We start from the raw sequence: 22,249 nt of genomic DNA, 5'->3' as shown, positions 1-22,249 counted from the left end.
TTTCCTCGTTCTCTAGGGAGTTGTCCAGCAAAAACGGAGAAAAGAACTTCGTACTCCTGATATTTTTAAGATTTAAAAACAAAGCAGAATTAAAAAAAAAATAAAAACCTTCTCAGGCCACATTTATATGAAATAAAAAAGCGAAAAAGGCACAAAGCTAGCAGTCTTCCTCTGCAGGTCACCTGTAAAATAATCCTGTGTGCTTTCCTATGCTGCACCTGTTCCTCTGAGATCTGCTCTTTTATTACTCAAGTGGATCTATGATGAGAAATAGCCAAATCTGAGCACCAGTAGATCAGATAGATGGTCTTACATGGTGTATGATCTATAAACAGTTCTGGGAAGCAATATAATTGTCCTGAGAATGTGGTTGTGTGAAGTGAGTATGTATGTGCATATTTGTGTGTGTGCGCGTGTGTGTGCGTGTGTGTGCGAGAGAGAGTGCGTGCATATATGAGATTTTTGTACTGAGCAATGATGAGCCTTAATTTTGCCTGACTCTTCAAATAATGAAGGTTTCTACACTTGAACTGAGCTCAAAATTTAGTGTATGTTTGTATTTTAAATAATGTTTGTCCTATCCATATACAGAGCTATAGTCATATTTTCTTGAACCTAGGTAGCACTTTCTAAAGGATGGTCAACCAGATTAGTTCCACTGGCTTGTGTTCGAGAGGCAGCCTGTGATTATTTGTCTTCAACAACAATTTCCACTGGAAGTTTTTTAACCAGTGAAAGGTTGGATCTAAGCCCTGCTAACACTGGTAAATATTTTTTCTTATAAACTGGATTTTATTTACAATATTATAAAGGAAAATGAATCTAATACTTTCACAATAGTGAGTTCTTCTGAAAGAAGATTGATTAATATGAAACTTGACTTGTCTTCAGCCTTGTTAATATTGCCCTCTGAAATTGAACATAAATAAAACATAATGCATGTTCTATGGTTGTAGCTTTATTTGACTTTCAGATCCAGTAAGCTAAACATTTTAGCATGTTAACTGCAACTACAGTAGATTTGGCAAATGGCAAATGACGTTATAATATACAGTTTGCTGAAATACCTCAGGTTTTCAGGATGGCAAAATTAAAAGAAAAATTATAAAATGTTTGTTCAAAACACAAAAAATATTAACATTTCATACATGGCTAATCAACACATAGAGTAAGTCTTTGCTCTTCTACAGTTATCTTATAAGTTTCAGTAGTATCTATTTGCCTAAACAGTGATCATAAACTTAAAATGTTTTTTCATAGCACACACTTTGTTGTAAGTCTTAGAGTTAGGATTTTATTAGATCTGATATTTTAATTCCTCATTTTTATATGTTCATAATTTTCATCTCATTTGGGGAAGAAACTTCCATGGTTTTGAGTTAATGTGAACGTGAACAATATATTTCAGATATTTTCCTGAATGTTCTAGGTATCACAGGTTAGTAAACATAAAACATGGACATAAATGTGACTAAGTTAGCATTATGAGACCTTACTTTTTTTTAATACACTCTTCTGATTGAAGATTTCTCAAAACATTTTACAACACTTTTACCTGTCCTGTTATGTACATGTTTTAAATGGCAAACTGGTACTACCCTATATAACGGGTGTTTAAGGATACATTAAAAGACTGTGAGGCGCTCAGATGTTATGGCATTGCGGACCATATATGTACCTGAGAGAGAGTGTAAAGATCTTCATTCTTTGAAGCCGATAAGCTCCATTGAACATTATGTAATTAGGTATTGTCAATGTAGATTTATAGAAATTGCTGTTAAGTTTTTGTGGGAGAGAACTGTGATAGGAGACAATTATTTTTAAAAAAATCTTCAGTTTACATTGTTTCAAGGTTTTATGTATGCTGTGGAAGGAAAAGTTTTTATTTTCAGAGAGGTTCACTGCAGTGGCTTATTTGCGAAATTGGGTGTCAGACTTTTGTGGTTTATTTTCCAGAGTTGTCTTCAAATAGTGCAGAGGATAGGATATTGAGAGAAACAGCAAGCAGCCCTTGGAACTCTTCAGCTTCTTCCACACCTACTACTACTCAGCAGAGGCAAGAGAATTCTTCTGAAGTTTCTGAATTTCAGCTGCCTGCAGAAGAGAATTTTATTTCTAACAGAAGTCAAATTCAGCAGATCATAGACAAATATACCAAAGATTTGAACTGGTTACCTGAAAACGGTATATCTTTCCATGGTAATAACCTTTTTAGACTATGGAGAGTAAATACAAGAACCAGAAGTATACTATGAAAAGGAGTTTAAGAAGAATGTGCATTTAATCTGTATTCAAACTTTAATTACATTTTGTTAATCACTAGCTAATATACATATTGATGTTCCCTGCTCTGCTGATATTCTGCACCCTGTGGCCAAGTGCCAAAAATATGAGTGGCCTAGTTATATAGTCAGTTGCATATGTTGTGCAGCTCTTATTGGCTTCAGAAGAAATAGCACTTGTGCTGCTGGTAGGATAATTGAGTCTCAAGATGCTTTTTTTTTTTTTTTTTTTTTTTACTATTTTAACTCTGTCTGTACTGGAAAACAGATATTCACAGCTAATAGTAAATTCTAGTATTTTAAAACAAATCTTTTGTTTAATCTATTTGTTAAAACAAATTTATATAGTATTTATTTATATGCCAGTGAAGTTTTTAATACTCTGTGCTTTTAAAATAGAAGACTATGCATGAAAGTATAAGAGTATGGTCATGAATTACTACCTAGTGTTTAGCTTCAGGATTTTAGTCTAGGACTGTCCTGAAATACTTGGGGAAAAAAAATCTTAGTTTCAACATTGAGTTGACTCAGCACAACCTGTTTTGGTGTTATATACACATGCATCACTTGAGTGACAGTGATATAGATTGCAAGAATTTTGTTGTAAAACAAGCTAAAACTATTTAAACATTTTTTAAGTCTTATGCATTACATTTATAGCACCTGAGGTGTAGGTGCCAGGTTTGCATTTTTTTCAAAAATAAACTTTCCACATTTTTTTTAAAGCTCCAGCAGTTGGTCTCGATTTTTCTGATATGGAAGGAAATTTCCCTAACTGCCAACATCAGCTTTTTCAGCCTTTGGAACCAAGTCCTGACTTTGATATCTCAACATCCCTTTCTCAGTGCAAGATTTCTCAAGACAGCAAAGACTTTAGCAAGGTATTACACAAAGCTTTGAAATAAGGGAATACTTTGACATGCAACTTATGTAAGGTTACAATGTTGTGTGATTAGAAACTTTAATCTTTTGACATTTACAGGCAACATAATGGCAAGTTTGTTTGTATCTAGAACTGACAATGCAGTTCACTTTACAATAATTTGCTGTTTGTGATAGAAATGTGAACTGAAAAAAATGTTAAAAATTTCTGTCGCAATTGTGTTTTTTGTATTTTATTTCTGAGCATATTTAACCATGATCAATAGCTAAGCTCTTTGCTATGATTCTTCTGTCACTAGAGTTTAACTTTCTCAACCCAAAGTCAAGACTCATCTGTATTTCTTGAAGCCACAACCTCTAGCCTTAAAGCGAGAAGTTACAATCTGCATTCTTGTCACAGTACAAACAAGCTAAACAATACTACATCACAAGCAGAAGAGTCAGTTAAGGAAAACGTTACTCTGGGTATGGATCTATTCTTAATGTTATGAATGTTTTATAGCTGTTTGGTCACCTGCAATTGTGTTCTCTCAAAGAAGTTAGTGTGACACTGCTAGCTGTTTGTTATATACACCACCTCTACAATATTGTAGCTCAGCTTTTACTCTGTACCCCTCACTATTGTTTAACAAAACTATGTCCTTTAGTTTTTCTGCTGTTGGGTGACATTCCCAGGAATTACACAATATAATTCTTTGCCTTTCCAATTATTAAAATTGACTGTTGACTTTGATATATATTTCCTTTGAGAGGATATGTAATTTTTATATTCAGGCCACTCTATAATGTGAAGATATTGCTTATTTACTGATACAGTGTTCTCAAACAAAGTGGACAATTCAACAAAAACACAATAAAATAAAAATGTGTATGATTGTGTGATATAGGACTATTTTCTAGCCTGGTTACTTTTCTGTAAGATTTCTCACTTTTGAGGTCATAACTCAGATCTTCAGGCATCTCTTGCAGTGTTAAAGAAAACAAAACCTTGTCTTAGACTTGTCCAGTTTACTTCGTATTTCTGCTGTCTCTTTCGCAGATCTGAAGCTACTCATCTAGGATCAGTTGAGATGTCTCATCATGTGTGGTATGTGTGATGTCAGTAAATTGCCAATGGAGTTTTGGAATCTGCCTACAGATTTTTTTTCCAGAGGCTTTGTTATTGCCTTCATTCTAAGAAAATGAGGAATATAAAAAGAAACTCCAGGAACTCAATAAGACTGGATGATGCATTGATAAGTGTTCCTTTTTCTCTACAATCTTTTTATGCAGTTTCCAATATTTTACACTTCAGGGCAGTTTTAAAATAAGACTAGAGGAAAAATTCTGAGTAAAAGCTCCATGGACTTCCTGCTCCATTGTTGGTGTTTAGGGCTACTGATACCACCTGTGTAGTGCATACTGAGACATCTGATCTGATCACAGGAGAATAGCTTCATATCTGTAAAAAAGGAAAAGAACTAAACAATTTTATTACTGAAATACCTGCTAATGAACTATTATAAGTTTGGTTACAAAAAATTGTTTACCTATATAGCAACATTCATAAGTTGACTTTACCTTATAATGCGTATTTGAAAAAATATTTTGCAGATTATTTGATAAAGTTACTGATTTAGGATCTTCAGCTCTTAAAAGAATGAACATTTGAAAATTCAAGTACTTTGTGTTTTAAAATAAGTATTTCAAAAGCTCTTACAGAGACACAGATATTTAGTATGTATGGTTCCCCTGCAAAAACTGGAAATCAGCACCTTTAAAACAGGAAGTATGGCACAAATTTTTAAATATCTTTATTTAAATGGCAGATGTATCTGTAATGCAAATCTGCACAGATGGTGAAGTTACTTTACACTATTTATGTGTATATAATTTTAGGGAAAAATACACTGTTCACTTTTAAAGCTGAAACTGTGGGCAACCATTCTGTCTTAACTCACCTTGCTGTCTTTGGGTATTGCAGAGATCCAAATGCAGAATGTATGATGCTCAAAATCATTAATTTTTCTTGTAATAAACCAATTATTTCTTGTACTGAAAATACAACAAATAAAATTGTGCAATGCATTATTATAGCTACTTTTAAGGTAGATCAGTTTTTAGGCCTATCATCTGAAGTCTTTTTTAAATGTTGACTAATCTCCAAGTACAAGTTGTTCCTGTGGACTTTAATTTTTTTGCCACTGCTGTTTACCATGAGACGGCTCTTTACTCGAAGTTTTGCTTGCGTTTAGGATTGCAGGATTTGGCCACAGGGAATATTTTGAAAGTTGTTTGTATATATGTCTGCATATCACAAAGTCTATTTGTGTGTGACATGAGCCTGCTTATCAATGATACCTTATCGTTACCATATTTAGAGACAAGTATAGTTGAAAGAATGCTTAATGCTAACTTCCAAGTACTCTCAGTAAAAGAAACATATAATCAAAACCTCTTATTTAGGTGGATTTAGTCCCATTGATCTAGTATCTAAGTGCCTCCCAAGTATAACTTGCTTTGTGGGTGGGTGGGTGGATCTGATTAAGGGAAATCCAAGTCAGAGTAACCACCTGTTGTAATTGGTCTTTATAAGAAAGAACAGTCTGTGTTCTGAGTTGGATGCTTTCTTCTACTGTCCAAGTAAACAGCACCAGTAATGAGTTTTTTCTTTTGCTCCCTTTAGAGACACTGTCAGAGAGACCTAAAATGCTTTCTCATTGAGAATGGTTTCCAAGGGCCAAATTTGTCTGCTTGGTATGTAAATTAGTGCAGCTCCATTGACTTCAGTGTTGTGCCAGTTTACACCAGCAGAGACTCTGGCCCTAAACATTAAAGAAAAAGACAAGTTACCATGTCAAGAAATCCAAAGCTATTAGAGATCATGTTTAAAAGAAACCAAAAGTCTTCTGTGTAGCATAACTTTATTTTTAAATGAAGATATCTTCCTGATTAACATTGGTTTTTGTTTTCTTTTATGATTTGGCTATTTGCCTATCTAGGAAGAATTTCATTCTGATTCAACCAGATTGACATAAAACACCATAAACTTGCCTTAATAAATGTGAACGTTATGTATTTGAATGAAATTACTATATTTAAGACATCTATTTTACTATACTTGCCTTATCTCTCTATTGAAATGCATTAATAGCTACTTTCTAAACTATGGCTTTCTTCTTTTTGTAAACTCTATTGTATATAGATAGACTTTTCTGACCATCTGAATTTTCAAGCAGGTTCTGAAGAATCTTTTCAACCTCTTCAGTTAGAATCTACCCTGAATGAGCACAGCCAGAGTACTGTGCAACCACAACATCTTCGCATTGTAGCTGAACAAAATTCTAAAATTAAAAAATCAGAGAACTACGTTTCACCTATTGGAGACCAATATGAGGAACTGACAAGAAATATAGAGAATACTAATCTCCAGTCTTCAGTGGAAAACCTGCGGAGTCCAACTCTGAGTTCACTGGAAGAACAGGGTTCATTTTATCAGCTAATTACAACAGAGATTACAGAAAATGAGACTCTCCTGACTGAATATTCAGTAAAAGAGGTTGTGGAACTGAGAAAAGAGAACTTGTGCTTTGAAGAATTACCTGTTGTGGCATCTAATAAGAAGCATGAGGCGCTTACTGAAACCCCAGTTCTTAGAAATGAAGCAAACAGGATTGTGGAAGGTGATTGTTCACGCTGCAGTACAAATATATTGGAAGAAGAACAAAGCATTCTAGAGTTACAGATGTCATCTAGAATGCCTAGAGAAATGGACTCAGAAATCTCAGTCAGCCCTTTGCAAGCAGCTATCCAGCAGAATGGTGTTTTGCCAGCAACACTCCAAAACCAAAATTCTAATTCAGTGCTCACAATGAATACAGGTTCACATTCCTTACAAAGCCGCCGTGTGCCAGTCTGGGTGAGTGAAATAAAGGTTTCACAAAATAATTGTTAGTGAGTTAAACTCCATTCAGATTTCAACCAATTGCTCCAAGCTATTTTGTAATTTGAAAATTTAGCAAAGTTCACTTTACAGTTTTTGTTTGAGACGTCTCAGAATTTGTGTAATTTAATCTGAAATTATACCAATCCTAGTCCTTTTATGTCTAGATTTTCACTGAGGAAACCAATTATGGTAAAGTAAGAAAGGATTAAAATGCTTAATGTAGTATAATAGGAGAATAACAAAGATGTTATATAAATGCTGTTCCCATGAGGATGAAACAAAAGCTAATTTTGTTTGCCAAGAATTAGCTTTCAGGTTGTGACTTGGATTCCAGTTCAAAGGAAGGGTGGAAGGGAGGTTTTGTACAATGGCAAATAAGGTATTTAAGTTGTACTGACGTTCCTTGGAGTTCCGAATAGATCAATAAATGTAAGAAGAGCACTTTGCCTGAGGTATTTCTTTCACTGCCTGGGGCAGATTTTCTCTTCCTCTGTATGTTAAACAATCCTTTCTTTTGTGACAGGCTAACAAATGTTGCCGTTGCTAGAAATATTGATTTTTACATTGATGATGTCTTCTGTAATTTATTTTCTAGGAGACACAGTCAGGGCATGGTATTATGGAAGAACCTGAACTGACTCTGATAAGCTCAAATGATATCAGTGTTGCAGAATCAGACGTGGAACACATTAGCCAAGAGGAAAAAAGAAAAAATAAGTTTGATAGCCTGGCATATGCTGGTCAGTCTGAATTTAAAAGTTGTTCTGAGGTAAATCTTGATTATCTATCATCATTTTGAACTTGGTACTGCTGATTTTTTTGCTTTAGTAAGAATAAGAAGAAACTTAGTGATTTTAAAGCATGCAATACAATATTGCAGATCATTAGCATGTTTTGAGTTCCCCAGATTCACAAATATTTGAGCCATTTGGCGGTAATGCCATGTCTCTTAGGCTGGGCTGATGAAATTAATCCTGCTACCTTCATTTAGTCCTCTGCCTTTCCCCAGCTGCTTGGTTGAGATAGTTTTCCAAAATTCAGGCCATGTCTATACTGATGGTGGCAAATTCGCTGCCGCCAGATTGATCTTTCTGGATCGATTGAGCGGTCAGTGTAGACCCGCTCAATCGATCAGGAAGTCGACGCTGGTAAACCACCCCCTTAAGTAGCGTAGCGCTGCGTCGACAGGCACAGCGCAGTGTAGACAGCACGCAGAAGGTAAGCAGAGCAGTCGACGTGAGTTACACAAGCTACTCTGTGTAGTTTGCGTAACTCCTGTCAACTGCTGCCGAATATCCAGGTAAGTGTAGACCAGGGCCCAAAGTGTCAGAGGAACAGAAATTACCTTACTAACAACTGCAAGACAAGCAGTAACCCATTCGTAGAAGACTCACTGGAAAAGGCAAAAATCCTATTACCTTGATGGAGAAAGGGAATCCAAGTATTGGATAGACACACACTTCAGAGACATCTGCAGGTCTCAGGATAGACAGAAGATGGTAGGCTGTCACTGCATTACTGCACTGAAGTCTAGTAGCCTTCTCTCTCTTTTTTTGCTCAAATGAAATGAAGTCCCAAAAAATCCTAGTATACCGAATGGCTAAGCCAGTGGGTCTGAGTATGCTATTTCAGCTCTGACTTCAGGCTTTCTTATTCTAATGTAAACTCATAGACTATAAGGTCAGAAGGGAACTATTATGATCATCTAGTCTGACTTCCTGCACAACGCAGGCCCCAGAACTTCACCCACCCACTCCTGTAATAGACCCCTAACCTAAGACTGAGTTACTGAAGTCCTCAAATAATGATTTAAAGCAGCGGCTCTCAACCTTTTTTTCCCAAGTACCAGTTGGGTCAGGTCAAGAACCGCTGGTCCTGACCCGAGTGGTGCTCCAGCAAAAAAAAAAAGGGGGGAACTACCCTCCGCCGAATCCTGCCCGCCGTTAACCACATTTCGGCGGCAAGGTTTCAAACATGCGGAGCCGGCCGGGTTGCTTTTCGGCGGCAGCACGGGGGGAAGCCGGCGGTAGGCTGCGAGGCTTCGGCGGGGGGAGGGGGGGTTTCGGCGGCAGCAGGGGTGCAGCCGGCGGTAGGCTGCGCGTCTTCGGTGGGGGGGGGGGGGGGGTTTCGGCGGCGGCGGGGGGAATTCGGCGGTAGGCTGCGCGTCTTCGGCGGGGGGGGGGGGAATTCGGCGGCGACGGCAGGGTACGTCTCGCGTACCACCGAGCCGTCCTCCGCGTACCACCTGTGGTACGCGTACCACCGGTTGAGAACCCCTGATTTAAAGATTTCAAGGTACAGAGAATCCACCAGCAACTGAGCCATGCCCCATGTTACAGTGGAAGGTGAAAAATCCCCAGAGCCTATGCCAATCTGCCCTGGGGGAAAATTGCCATATGTGGTGTCAGGAAGGAATCAGTTAAACCCTGCACATGTGGGCAAGACTCACCAGCTGGAAACCCAGAAAGAATTCTCTGTAGTAATTCAGAACCCATCCCATCACAGGCCATTGGGCATATTTACCGCTAGTAGTCAAAGATGAGTGAATTGCCAAATTAATCTGACCCATCATACCATCCCCTCCAAGACTGAGCTTGATAAATTTATGAAGCCAGCTAGGTTTCTTGCGTCCAGGGAACTTACCCCAGGGATTTTGGAGTAGACTTTTAATGAGCTTCTGGAACTGAAATTGAGAGTGTAAAGGGGCCTCTCTATCCAATCCTCCCTTTTGCTTCTCCATGGATAACTATAAATTTTCCTCAGTTGCATGACTGAGGCTAGGGTAGCAACTATTCCATCCTGAGGATTTTTCAATAGCTTTGGAAAGGTCCATGAGGATGCTTAATGATTAAAATCTTAATCAGGTTGTGATTATTTCCTTATTCGAGGACTGCCAGTTCTCCATTCACTTCCTTGGTTGGGCTCTCTTTAACCTAGATCATTCTGTCCTTATTCAGATTCTTGTACGTTGTCCTTGAACTGTCCCTGAACAGTCCCAAATTCTACATAGTAATGCCAGTTAGGATTAAACCTCTCTGACAGTGAATGATCAGAAGGGAATTTATTCAAAGATACCTTTTCTCAAGACTATGTGGATGACAATAATATAGTTGGTGCCAGCCAGGATTATTATGAAGGAGCATGCCTACTTAGCTGCTACCTTGTAATCATCTTCCCACACATTCAAATGAATATTCCTCCTCCAGGACACAATCTTTTAGACAAACATGGTAGTTGGAATAATAATTCAGTTGCAAGAGGGCATAGACAGGGAAGAGTTCCAGGTACAGGAAGGTTGCTTTTAAGAAGCAATGAGACCATGGAGGAGATTGAGAATAGGCAGTTGGAGACTGTTGTAAACATTGGGGCAGCATTGGTGAATAACGTTTATCTGTGAATGGGTAAAGGAGACAGAACAATGTGAGAGTGGATAGGGGAGCTAGAGATGGAACAAGAAGAAAAGCGATCAGATGTAAGTGGGGGCAAAATTGCAGAGTCCTGGAGGCAATAATGAGAAATTTGAACTTGAAGGGAAAAGGGGTTTATAGGTAAGGATCTGATTTTTGTTTTGGGTTTTTTTTTGTTTTTTAATTAGAGAAATTTGTAGAAAATGGCTTTTAGTGCCACAAGTCTGGATTCCCTGCTACTGTGTGCTAAATACATTTTTCTTGCATCTAGGAACATAACTGCCATACTGGGTCAGACCAATGGTCCATCTAGCCCAACAGCCTGTCTTCTGACAGTGGCCAATCTGTACTTGTGATGAAAGACCTCATTTTGCTGGCTCCTCTGTTTGTTCATTGATGACAATGGAGATGCATTAATGTTACTTCACTAAAATTTGTGGCCTTAAGTACATTATATTAATCAATTCTTCTGTCTTGCAACAGGGGAGAGACTTTTTACCTTTAGACCCAGAAGCAGATTACTCTGTTTTCACGGTTCCTGATTATTCTGCAGTAGCTCAGAGTCCCGATGAAGATCAGTCTCCATTACACAAATCTGCAGGTACTCACATGTAACTTCAGTATACTCATTAGAATTGAAAGAGAATCTCCTAAATATTAAAACATTGGTAAAATACAGCACTGCTTACGGGAGACTTATATAATTACAAGTATATGCCACCATTCATTACAGCATTATGCTAGATATGGTCTAAACCCAATGTATGCCACTTTGCCATGGAATATTTATTTGCCTGGTCCTATTGAAAAGTCTATTTCAACATTGTCTGTCTTGAAGGCTCACTTCAAAAAGAAACTTATTAACTCCTCACATTATACATTTTATCCTTTTCACTAATTAGAAAATAAAGTTTTTTGCTCCATCATACCGTATACCAGCTTTGCTGAGCCATTGCATAATATGTAACTTTCTCCATCCTTAATTTCTTGTTGATTCCCTACCCCTTTGTATTAGTTTGTAAGCTCCTCAGACAAAGGATCTGATTATCTGCATTGAGGGGTGCCTAGCATGCTTCAGGGCATTATTAAAATAATAAGCACCTCCTGATAGTTCTCTACAGGCTGGGACTATCAGAACTATAAGCAGTATGAAAGACAAGAATTGGCTAGACTCTGCCTGGTGGTTTGAGAGCATCTGTAATTTGGACCCTGGTATTTATAGTATGTTTTAAGGTATTAAGATTTAGTAATGTGAGGCAAATACAAAATGCTATATCTTTAAAATAACTGTAGGAACCATAAATTTGAATTGCTGTTTGTTTAGTAAATTTTCTAATTCTCCTCAGATCAACCCTGGTACAATCCATGAAAACAGTAAAAGCTCAATTTTAGGACAGTTACCTAAATTCCTAGGTTGCTAGTGGTGATTCTCCTATTAGCCATAAAATCAAAAGTACTAAGACTTTCCTTCTTTCTTCACAGTCATGTTGCTAGAATTCACTTCCACACCAGGCAATTTACAAGAATCATTTTTAAAGAGGAAGAAAAACTTCATCCAGAAATCCTCTAAAAGAGTGGAAGAAATAAAAAATAGAGAGAGAAGTTCTGAAAAGCCTCAAGCTAAGTTGTTTCAAAGGGACAAGACTGAAAAACTTCACATGCTGAAGGAGCACATTCCTACTTCTGGTAAGTTTTTTTTTTATTTGGAAATAGGGTAAAAGCATTAGGAATTCTAGTAATTATTCAGTAAAGCAGGATAGATTCTGCCCCTCTTGGATCTTTGCTCTTATAGATCAGAACAGTCTATAGCAGTAATTCTCAAATTTTTTCACTTGCTGGATTGCATTTTAAGTAAGAGCATTTCAGAAACACCTCGCCCTCTTTCATAATCCTAGGATCATCTCTTCACCCACTTAGTTATATAAAATTCATGGGAAAACAGTAATTGCTTACATAAAAAAGCAGTATTGAGAAAGTAACATTTTGAGTTTCTTTTAATGGAAATTAGAAGCTAGAAATGAGCCATAGCACCATTATGACCAGCTATCTCGGTGGCCCACTATAGACAAAAGTCTAAAAACTACGATAGCCTGACAGTTTGGTGGTGGTTCTCTGTATGAGATAAGATCACTACTATTGTCATTGGCTGGGAGTTTGGAGTTTACTCTCAAAAGAAAAAATTCTGCCCCATGGAGTCCATTCTACCAGCCTGTTTCGTTTAAAATATTTCTCCAAAATAGAAAACATGATTTAGTCTCTATTGTTTTTGTTTCAGACGTTGCCTTTTGAGGACAGTGTTCAGTTCACTGGGCTTTTTTACTGTCTGCCAATCATGACACAATCAATTTTGTAAAAGGTGTAAACTTGTCCTGGTGAAGCTTACATAGTGGATACTCCACCAGTTGACTTTATTGTCACTGATCTGCATGAGCCCTTCTTATCTAGTTGGCTTAATAGTTCCATTTTTAAAGTTTTTTAAAAAATATTTTGTTTAAAAATAAAAAAGGTGCAGTTACCAGTCAGTTGAAGAAAGTGGGGGAAGTGAAAGTGTGCTCTCCAGAGGACAGAAAGTCTGCAGATGTTCAAATGCACCAGCGCACTTTAAGGTACTGTGAGAGAAATTAGACTTATTAAACTACTTTCATTTCTGAAACAATATCTGTTGCAGTAATATAGAGGCTTAATTTTAGCAGTGGTTTCTGACCTCTCATTTATTTCATCCCTTTAGATTTAAATTAGATGAATAGTCACGGAGACTAATCTTTTGTGCTTTTTTTGTTGTTGGGAGTGTAAGCTGGGAAACTGGGACAGGGAAGGAATTTTTCTCCAGATCAGACTGGTAGAGACCTTGGGTTTTGCACAAGTCACCTGCTGGTTTGAATTAGTGTAAATGGTGGCTTCTGTGTAACTTGAAGTATTTAAATCAAGATTTGAGGACTTCAGTAACTCAGTCAGGGGTTATGAGCCTATTGCAGGAATGGGTGGGTGAAGTTCTGTGGCTTGCGATGGTACAGGAGGTCTGACTAAATGATTATCATGTTCTCTTCTGGCCTTAAAGTCTAGGAGTCTGAATCCACCCAATTCAGGCTTAATCATTTTCACTTTTATTTATAAAACTTCAGACAGAGTTATTTTCACTTAGTGTCTGAACATATATTTATGCCAGATGAAATACATAGAGGCCCAAGTTACCGAATTCTGGGCTCTCGAAGTTCTAGTGTATTTCGTGATCCCTGGTCTGGTCTATCAAACTTGTTCCTCCAATTTCTGCTCCAGTATTTCTCCAGTTTGGTCCTTCCCCTTCACTTGGATTTTTATACTTGTGCACATTACATATTCATTAACTTTTCTCCAATCAGCATTAAGCATTGTCTATGTAACCCATACATATTACACATGTGCAAGCTTTAACTATACAACTTCAGTTGTTCATACAGTTTTCATATCTTGTCCTTATTTTTCCCAGTAAAAGGGACTTTTAGCATTACAGGAGCATATATTTATTACACTAATTAACTTTTCCATTTTCCAAAAATCTAATGCAACACATTCCATGAACAAAACATTCCAGCAGTAGCATTACTTAAGCAAATCTTTGTAAGAGAAAATAAAATTAGCAAAACAACACTAGCTGTAATAATTATTCATGTCAATGTGTTTACTATTTAAAACTATTTTAAGTTCAGGATCTTAGATGAGTAAAACATTGGGAAAATTGCCAGTCATATTCTGTCAAATGTCTAGATGATGATTTATATTAAAACAAACATAACCTCAAAACTCTGCATAATGAACTTCTTAGATATAAATACTAATAAGAGGATTTTTGGCATACTAGCAAAATAAACCAAAGTTGCATTTTTGATCATTTCCAGTTAATTTACACCTTTACAAACACTTAAAATTAAAGTTGAGCTCCCATTAATGAAAAGTATACATGTTTTTACTGTTTGGCAGACTTTATAATCAACTAGCTGAAGTGAAAAGCAGAAAGGAAGAGAAATCAAGAAGAGAAACCTATGCTAAAAACAGGGAAAAGGCTAAAGAGTTTCACAAGGTGGGTGTGTGGTACAGTAACCTAAACCCCTTGGCCTAGCATTTCTCTATTTTAATGCCTATTTTGAACTGTCTGTGCAATCCCTTTTTAATGAGACTGCTACCTATGTAGTATCGTTAAAAACTGGAGTCCATCCGAAGCAATTCTTGCAGTAATGGAGTTCTACCATCCCATCTCAGGTGAGTTTTGAATTCTCTATTTTGAGTGACTATCTACTGCAGCTTTTGAGGATACTATAATCAGAGCTGGGAGCCACCTATTAATTTTGCACAACACTTTCTACTATAAGACACCTATTTTCAATTGCTTATAACTTTGCCAATCATTAACTGTTTGCTTGAAATTGTTCCTGTCTGGTGTCTTCCCTCAGGCTAAAAATTATTTTTAGTGTTTCAGCCAAAAAACATTTGAGCCATTTCTGAGAATGAGAATAGGACAAAATGTCATTTTGACATGTTAAAAACATTCTAGCAACCTTTTCTTTAAGAAGCTCCAATAGCCTCATGATTTGGAGTTTGGGTTTCAACGTTTGGCAGGAGTATGGCCTTTGTGTCAGCCTATTGTCATCCCAGTGAAAGTTCACCCAAATTTAGCCAAGTTCATAAGCTTTTGAAAAATCACAGCTTCCAGATGTTCAGAGATTTGTTAAATGAGCTGTGATGGTTCATCTCAAGTTTCTGCCTACAGTGATCATGCTCCAACCTGGGGCTGCAAGATCCAAGCAGGACTTTACCTGCAACTGCTGCTGGCTGAGCTAGGTTCAGATCCTATAATTGAGAGCAGGCAGACTGCTCTCAGTGCTCCCTCTGCTTGGCCCAGGCAATATGAAGAAGGAAGCTGCATGAATCAGATGCAGAAGAGACTAGAATTGGGGTGAGGGAGTAGACCGGGTGGAGGGTGGCAGTTGGGGGAAGGGAAAAATGGGGGCTGGAATAGGGGAGATGGGGATAAGGACAGATTGAATGAATTGGGGCTGTGTAGCAAAGGAGGCTGTAGGGCCTCTGCCTCATTTGTTGCAGAAGCTGGAAGATGTGGAGTGGATGAGGCAGGGGACTGCAGGAAAAGAAAGGATGGTCTCATGTTTATGCAGTTGAATGCTTCCCTGGATAAATGGATTCTATTTTGGCACAGCTTATCTTATCATTAATGAGTTAATGCCCCCACCTATGGAATTCAGGGGCTGTCCTGTGTTGGTGAGGGAGGCTCCAGGACTAAGCCACACCCTTCAGCTCAGGCAACATTTGCTGCCTCTGACATAGAACACACTGGTGGTTCAGTTTCTCCCAAGCATTTTGTTGTATAGCTTGAATTATTTATGTGGTGTTGTGCAGCAGCCACTTAAAATCTTTCTTTTCCCTCCTCCCCATGTCTAAACCAAATCTTTTTTTGGCTTTCATTTTATCTGTATAATTAGATACCAGGAGTATTCTGAGTCACTCTGATATCTAGAATGTTTTGAGGGAGAAGTAATGGAAATAGATACAAGCATGGCTGAGAGTTCTTTGACTTTACAATTACAGCCACGTGACAGCATGGGTTTATGGGCTTTCAGCTACTAATTCTTTAATTATTTTACATACTAAAATTTGTGTTTTTCGATGAGGACCAGCTTGGAAAATAGCAATAGAGAGCTAATGTCTCTCTGTATAGTTTAAATTTTGAACACTGGCTAAAATACATGTGAGGAAAGCAACCCTTCCATGTCTCATTAGAAACCAACGCTATCAACTTTTCCTTACACATGAAATCTGATTTATTCTTATCTGATCCTGATTTTTCCCTCTTGTGACTTTGGTGATGAGTGCATAGGTGGAAATATTCAAAATTAGGAATGTGTTTGGAATGTTGATGCCTCTACAGTGCAAATGTTCCACTTCTAGTTGCTAAAAGGTTATGCTAGTTGTTGTTGAAATAGAACTGTTCACTTTATTTAAACCAAACTCTAATATCTGGATTTAAACTTCTGGCTGCTGTTGGCATACTTTCTTTCACTGTAACAAATTTAGGATTAGCCTAGGGAAAATCCCTCCAGAAAGGTGCAGTGAAAACATCCACTGCATGATTTTCAGGAATAGGAAGAAACATACAGTAGAACCTCAGTCACGAACACCTGGGGAATGGAGATTGTTGGTAACTGATACAAAACGGTATGGTGGTTCTTTCAAAAGTTTATAACTTAATATTAACTTAATAAAGCTTTAAAACTTTACTATGCAGAAGAAAAATGTTTTAACTATTTTAATTTAAATGAAAAGCACAGAACCAATTTCCTTAGCTTGTCAAATTTTTTTAACCCCTCCCCCCCCTTTTTTTGGTAGTTTACGTTTAACTCAGTACTGTACAGTATTTTCTTTTTTTGGTCTCTGCTGCCTAATTGCATACTTCCAGTTTCAAATGAGGTATGTGGTTGACTGGTTAGTTGGTAACTCTGAGGTACTACTGTAATAGTTACTGTGCTTGTTGTGTTTACGTAAGGTTGCCTTGTACCAAATATACACGGATGTATTTCAACACACTGAATACCATTTTCTGGAATATCATTGTCTGCATAATCCAATCTGCTGTTGTGGAAAGTGTATAGTACATTGAAGCTTAACTAATGCCCTTCTGATTGAGCATTTAGCTATTCATAACACTGCCAGCCTGTTGTTGTTTAGGAACTTCAAATCTCAGCTGGATACTTAAACATCTATTCTTACTTACAGAAAACATTGGAAAAACTACGAGCCAAAAAGACGCATTGAACACCAGATCCTTTGAGACTTCTGGAATAAAAAGTGCTTGATTCCTTTCTCTATTCAATCCAAGGAATGTATGATAAGGCCAGAATCATATTAAGCAATATCATTGTGTAACTAACTATTGAGCTTTGATATAGGTGAAAAATCATAATTTAAATGTAGCAACCTACATATTTTATTCCCACTACTTGAGTGAAACCCACTACTAAAGTTTGCCTAAATACAGATTTAGCCTGCTGTTTAAACTCCATTTTTGCTTAGGACTCATAATCAGATCTAGATTGTATAAAGGTTTTTTAATTGAAGATCTGCATTTAAAAGTGAAGGGGTCATCTGAATCTTTTTAATAAAGTTTTGTAATGAAATCTTAACCTGGAATTTATGTGGAAGTGTTAATTGATTGGAAAATCAAAGGATAAGAAGAAACTTGCCTAATTTCTATGGACTTTAAATGATGCAAATAGCCTTTAGGCACATTGTTCCCATGAACTTTCAATTAGACAGATTTTTCAAAGGTGCAAATTGCAGTTAAGCTATTGCTATTAATTTTGGTGGGAATTAACCCCCTGCCATTTTCATCTTCAAAAGTTTGCCTCTTTGCTGTAGTGCCTGTGGCTTTTGAAAATGTTATCCAATGTATTTTACTGAAATTCTGAGTACGTCTAAAACAGGGATTGTGAAATTATTGGGGATGGGGGTGGCAGCCATGAGCTGTCAGCCATGCACAGGGCTGACAGGCCAAGTCCTTCAGAGCTGGGTGGCTGGAGAGCAGTGGCTGCTGGCTGGTGCCCAGCTCTGAAGGCAGTGCTGTCCCCAGCAGCAGTGTAGAAGTAAGAGTGGCATAGCATGGGGGTCCTAGCAAAAAAGTTTGAGAACTCCTGTTCTAAGATAGATTGGGAAACTCTATCCTAGAAAGGCAATAAGGTGTCCTACTTGACAAATAATTCAACATAAGGTCTTTGGATGCATACCCAGTGTAGGCACTTCTGTTTAAGCCCTGCAGAAGAAGAACTTGTTGGCAGCTGCTGGATGGTTAATGTAGGGTTACAAATGTGTAGATGCTCAAGGTATAGGTTAGGAATTGTTAAACCTTAGGTCCCAGCCTGGGGCTCTAGCATCTACACTGCATTATGGACCTAAGTCCAACCAGCCATCCTGGCATCTTCCCAAAGTTTGGCTACTCTAGCCCTTTGTTCATGGTGCAATGTGGGAAAGCTTGACTGTCCCCTGGACAAATAAAATTAACATGGAATTCTTCTGGACTCCCTCAACATGAGCCTACTCAAATTGCATCCTCACTGCAGTGAAATAAGGCTTGTATGTTGGGTCCTGGCTTTATTTAGGCTCAGACTCTCCACTGCTGTAGAGTTTTGGGACTGAGCATGTAAATGGAAGAGAGGTAGAGTGAGGCCTGGACTTACATTTCAGTGTAGATTTACATTAAACAGCTTGAGCTCAAAATCTCAGGCTATCAAAGTAAACAGGTGACTTGATTAAGTACTTCCCTCAGGAGAGAAAACAGTACTTAGGGCCTCTTGAATCTAGCAGCAGCATAAGTTTGACAAACTACCATAAAACTATTGTATTGTCTTCATTTATTCAAATCAGGACAATAGGCTTCAGCCAAACAAGCTAGTGGTTCAACATAGGCATAACAGGGTGAAAATTAAGTGTCTGCTAAGCAGGTCAGCTTAGATGAACCAGGGACAGGGTCTGGCCACACCCTCTTATGAATTGATACAAACTTTTTAAATAACCACAAAAGTTCTGGGGCACTTTAAAGACTAACAAATTTATTAGTCTTTTAAAGTGCCACAGAACTTGTTTTTGCTATATACAGACTAGTTCCAGAGAGGTAGCCATGTTAACATTTTTAAATGTAATGCATGTAAGAAAAGGGTAAGTAGCACTTAAACATGAAAACTTCATTTAATATGTGATTGTTAGTTTTCCATGTTTGAATTGGTGTCTAAATTCAGCACTAAGTGTGCAAGCAGACTACTGAAGAGTGGAGAAAATCCTTCACTGTAAATTAAGATATTTCAAGAAGGATGATTCAGAACAGTGTTCCTCCCTGCTCTTCTCCATTTAAAAGGGAAACAGGTGGAGATGGGGCAGCTTAGACCATGTGACTGGACCAGAAAAATAATCCTTGTATCTGATCAGCCTGTGCAGTCAAATTTCTGGGCTTTGGAATCCAGTTGATGCTCCAAATGTGCTCCTTGCTTTGGACTAAGGCATAAGATTCAAAGGCATGTCTGACTCCCCAGCAATGTGCTTGGAGTCAGAAATGCTTTTGCCATTTTTTTGAAGCTACATTTGAACACCTGTAAAAGATTTTTTTTGAAAAAACTGCTTTTAGACTATCACAAGTGTAAACCACACTCATCTGGAGGAATGTTACAATCCTGAGAATTCCCCCCCCCCCCACTTCCCTTCTGGTCCATTCCAACTGTGACATGTCAACTAAGTTATCCCTCTCCACTATTCATAGCTATTATGGTGGTGCTCATTGGTCTAACAGGCAGGCTACTACAGCTGGTCTGTTTTCCTAAATGTTTTCACAAAAAAATCTCAGGGAGAAGAGGTCAATTTTAACTCCCATTTTCAAGCTACTAAAACATCCATTTGACAACTGTAACAAGTTCCTCTTTTGGTTCAAAACTTTTCAAAATAAGTATAGTAAGAAATCCACACTAAAATACAACACTAAAATTTATTCATTTTTATTCAGTAGATGGAGGATGCCACTGCTCTCATTTGAGCTAAAATCCACAGTTCTCTCTCCACCTCAGCAAGCTGCTGCTTATGGCAGAACTCCAACATTACCAGCCACTGCTACCTACAGAAATCCACTTTAGTTTTCTTGAGTCAATCATGGACCAGTAATAGAGGAAAGTAACAGGTGTGCCAAATACTTTCACTTAAAGTTCTCTAATTTCATATTAGTGCAGACAGCTGAATAGTATGAGAAATAAACTAGACAATTTGTATGTAGTACAATGTTTATTGAATGCTTGTCATTTTTCAAATAGTTCTCAAACAACTTGTCATTTTCTAGGGTTCACAATATACAATTGAGTCAATCAAGAAGCCAGTATAGCAGCTGTTCATCCTGAAGTTTCCTGTCAATCAATTAAAAATTGACTCATTCCATGAAATCAACATGTTTTTTTAAAAATGTGACTTATCAAGGTTAGGTTAAAGGATTCCACAGTCAACTTCACTGTAGAAACATTCAGTGAAACAGTACAAACAAGACATTAAGATAGTACACAACTTAGGGAGGTGTCACACAGGCCTAAAAGATTTAAGCAGTTTCTGGTGATTGAACAGGCAGAAGATACAAAGTTAGAATTTAAATCAGTGTATACAATTAGTCATGTCCATTATTAGACATTTATCCATACAAGAAAACTGTGGTAACTGATGGCTATACCACTTCCTAAAATAAAGCATTGCACCCACATGACCCTACATATCACATCAAATGATGTATTATGTATGTAATGTGTTGAGTTAAAGGTAAATCAAATATTGATTTTACTACTGCAAACTGCAACTAGCTCGAGTTCAGAAGTTGCCTCCCAGAGGCATTAATGGCTGTGAAAGTGATGGCAATGGCTGATGCAGATGTGCTTTGAACAGGATTGAAAAGGAACAAATGCTTAGCAAGAAGGCTCTTAGAGCACTTATTGAAGATGAACTGTGGGATGTGGATGTAGTTTTTAGCAATCTTATCTGCAAAAATGATTCACTGCACCTATGCTTAAAAGCAGAAGAAGACATGGTGCTATCAAGAGGAAGAAAGCACTGCTGGCAACAGTAATACTGTTTGCAGCTACTACAAGGGTTCTGTCCTGCAATATGTGGGAGTTTGACATCCATAACTTATGCCAAACCTGAAAAAAGTGTGACCTATACTACTTCAAGTGGTGCAATGATCAGTGACTGCAGCACCAGCAAGCATGACAAGGCTGCCCTTTTATCACAAAGCCTCAGGTATGAGTGCTTGAATCAAAGGCAAGTTTCCAACATTGACTGAGCATATGCATAATCTACCACTACAAGTGGCTGTTGGTTTAATAATTCATTCTAACTCACATAGCAAATTCCTCATGCAGCTTACAGCACAGTTCATGTATTAATTTGTTGGCACACATCTTGCATGGTTTTTCTAAGGAAACACCTACTGATAATGTGACTGCTACCTATGCCAGGGAGAGGCCTTTCAGCAGAGCAATCAGATGGTGTGGCTGAGGTGCAAGCTCTTGAGAAACCAGAAACTGGGAACAACTCAAGATCTGGCTGAACACATGAGGACAGAGAAAATATTGGATTTATGAAAGTCTACCTCCTTTGAAATGTATAGAGGAATCAATTAAATTACCAGAAAGGCTCCAAGGTATTTGCATATCTTCCAACATTTCCAATGTCATAACGAAGCTACTACCTCAGTCACACAGAGTACAAGTTAACCACACACTTTCATGAAAATGCTCCAGCATGCAAACAATTTCATCACTGGGTGTAATGAAGCTACTGCCTTGCACTGTTCAATTAAGTTCTTGTGGTTCCACTGAGGAAGCTGACAAATTATTCTTGCATGCCACAGAGGGGCTACACAAGACAGATGCTTTACTAGTCTCAGATGCTACTCAAGACTTTCACAAGACAGTTTTTGTGCCTGCTGCTGGTGAAAATATCTGCATATCCCTCAGATATGTTTATCACTCAGACCATTAAAAGCCACCACACTGCCAGGTTTCCATACCTTTTCAGGATGTGGCAAGGTGGAGGGAAGACCTAATCTGTCTTATTAGAAGCCATTTGATTCAGTCTCCCAAGACCTCTCCTAGCTGTGAAGGTGCTTGGAACAGTTGAGGCAGTCACTAATGAGGTCAGAAATACACTGGAACATTCATATCATTTCAAGACTTGTAGCCAAAAAATAA

General features: G+C 37.8%; 2 protein-coding genes and 1 non-coding gene across 14 annotated transcripts in view; 2 read left to right on the top strand and 1 right to left on the bottom strand.

Annotated features, from left to right (window-relative positions):
* CEP295 (centrosomal protein 295) overlaps positions 1-17,772 on the top strand; it is an 86,578-nt gene extending 68,806 nt beyond the window's left edge. For 3 of the 5 annotated variants that reach the window (XM_067568259.1, XM_067568272.1, XM_067568251.1), the window contains exons 19-29: positions 620-764; positions 1,957-2,199; positions 3,009-3,163; positions 3,464-3,629; positions 6,380-7,062; positions 7,685-7,858; positions 10,980-11,097; positions 11,979-12,182; positions 13,003-13,102; positions 14,454-14,553; positions 17,259-17,772. In XM_067568259.1, the coding sequence (XP_067424360.1) occupies positions 620-764; positions 1,957-2,199; positions 3,009-3,163; positions 3,464-3,629; positions 6,380-7,062; positions 7,685-7,858; positions 10,980-11,097; positions 11,979-12,182; positions 13,003-13,102; positions 14,454-14,553; positions 17,259-17,297 (2,127 nt within the window). In that variant the 3' untranslated portion in view covers positions 17,298-17,772. The remainder of the gene's footprint in view (positions 1-619; positions 765-1,956; positions 2,200-3,008; positions 3,164-3,463; positions 3,630-6,379; positions 7,063-7,684; positions 7,859-10,979; positions 11,098-11,978; positions 12,183-13,002; positions 13,103-14,453; positions 14,554-17,258) is intronic. The other 2 variants (XM_067568281.1, XM_067568264.1) reach the window with 1 other exon arrangement.
* Positions 256-343, top strand: LOC137167104 (small nucleolar RNA U2-19). Its single transcript, XR_010923999.1, has one exon. It is a non-coding gene; the product is annotated as a small nucleolar RNA U2-19 (small nucleolar RNA).
* Positions 954-22,249, bottom strand: part of TAF1D (TATA-box binding protein associated factor, RNA polymerase I subunit D) — a 46,832-nt gene continuing 25,536 nt past the window's right edge. For 7 of the 8 annotated variants that reach the window (XM_067568304.1, XM_067568312.1, XM_067568296.1 and 4 more), the window contains one exon: positions 17,915-20,419. The gene's annotated coding sequence lies outside the window, so the exon portion shown is untranslated. Of the gene's footprint in view, positions 2,095-5,104; positions 5,199-17,914; positions 20,420-22,249 lie in introns of those variants that run through there. The other variant, XM_067568306.1, reaches the window with a different exon arrangement.

Source organism: Emydura macquarii, unplaced genomic scaffold, assembly GCF_026122565.2.
Source record: "Emydura macquarii macquarii isolate MOO-44397 ecotype Brisbane River unplaced genomic scaffold, CSIRO-AGI_Emac_v2 contig_318, whole genome shotgun sequence".
NCBI classification, from domain to species: domain Eukaryota; kingdom Metazoa; phylum Chordata; order Testudines; family Chelidae; genus Emydura; species Emydura macquarii.
The sequence above is the reverse complement of the archived record's forward strand: the minus strand, read 5'-3'. Positions and strand labels throughout refer to the sequence as shown.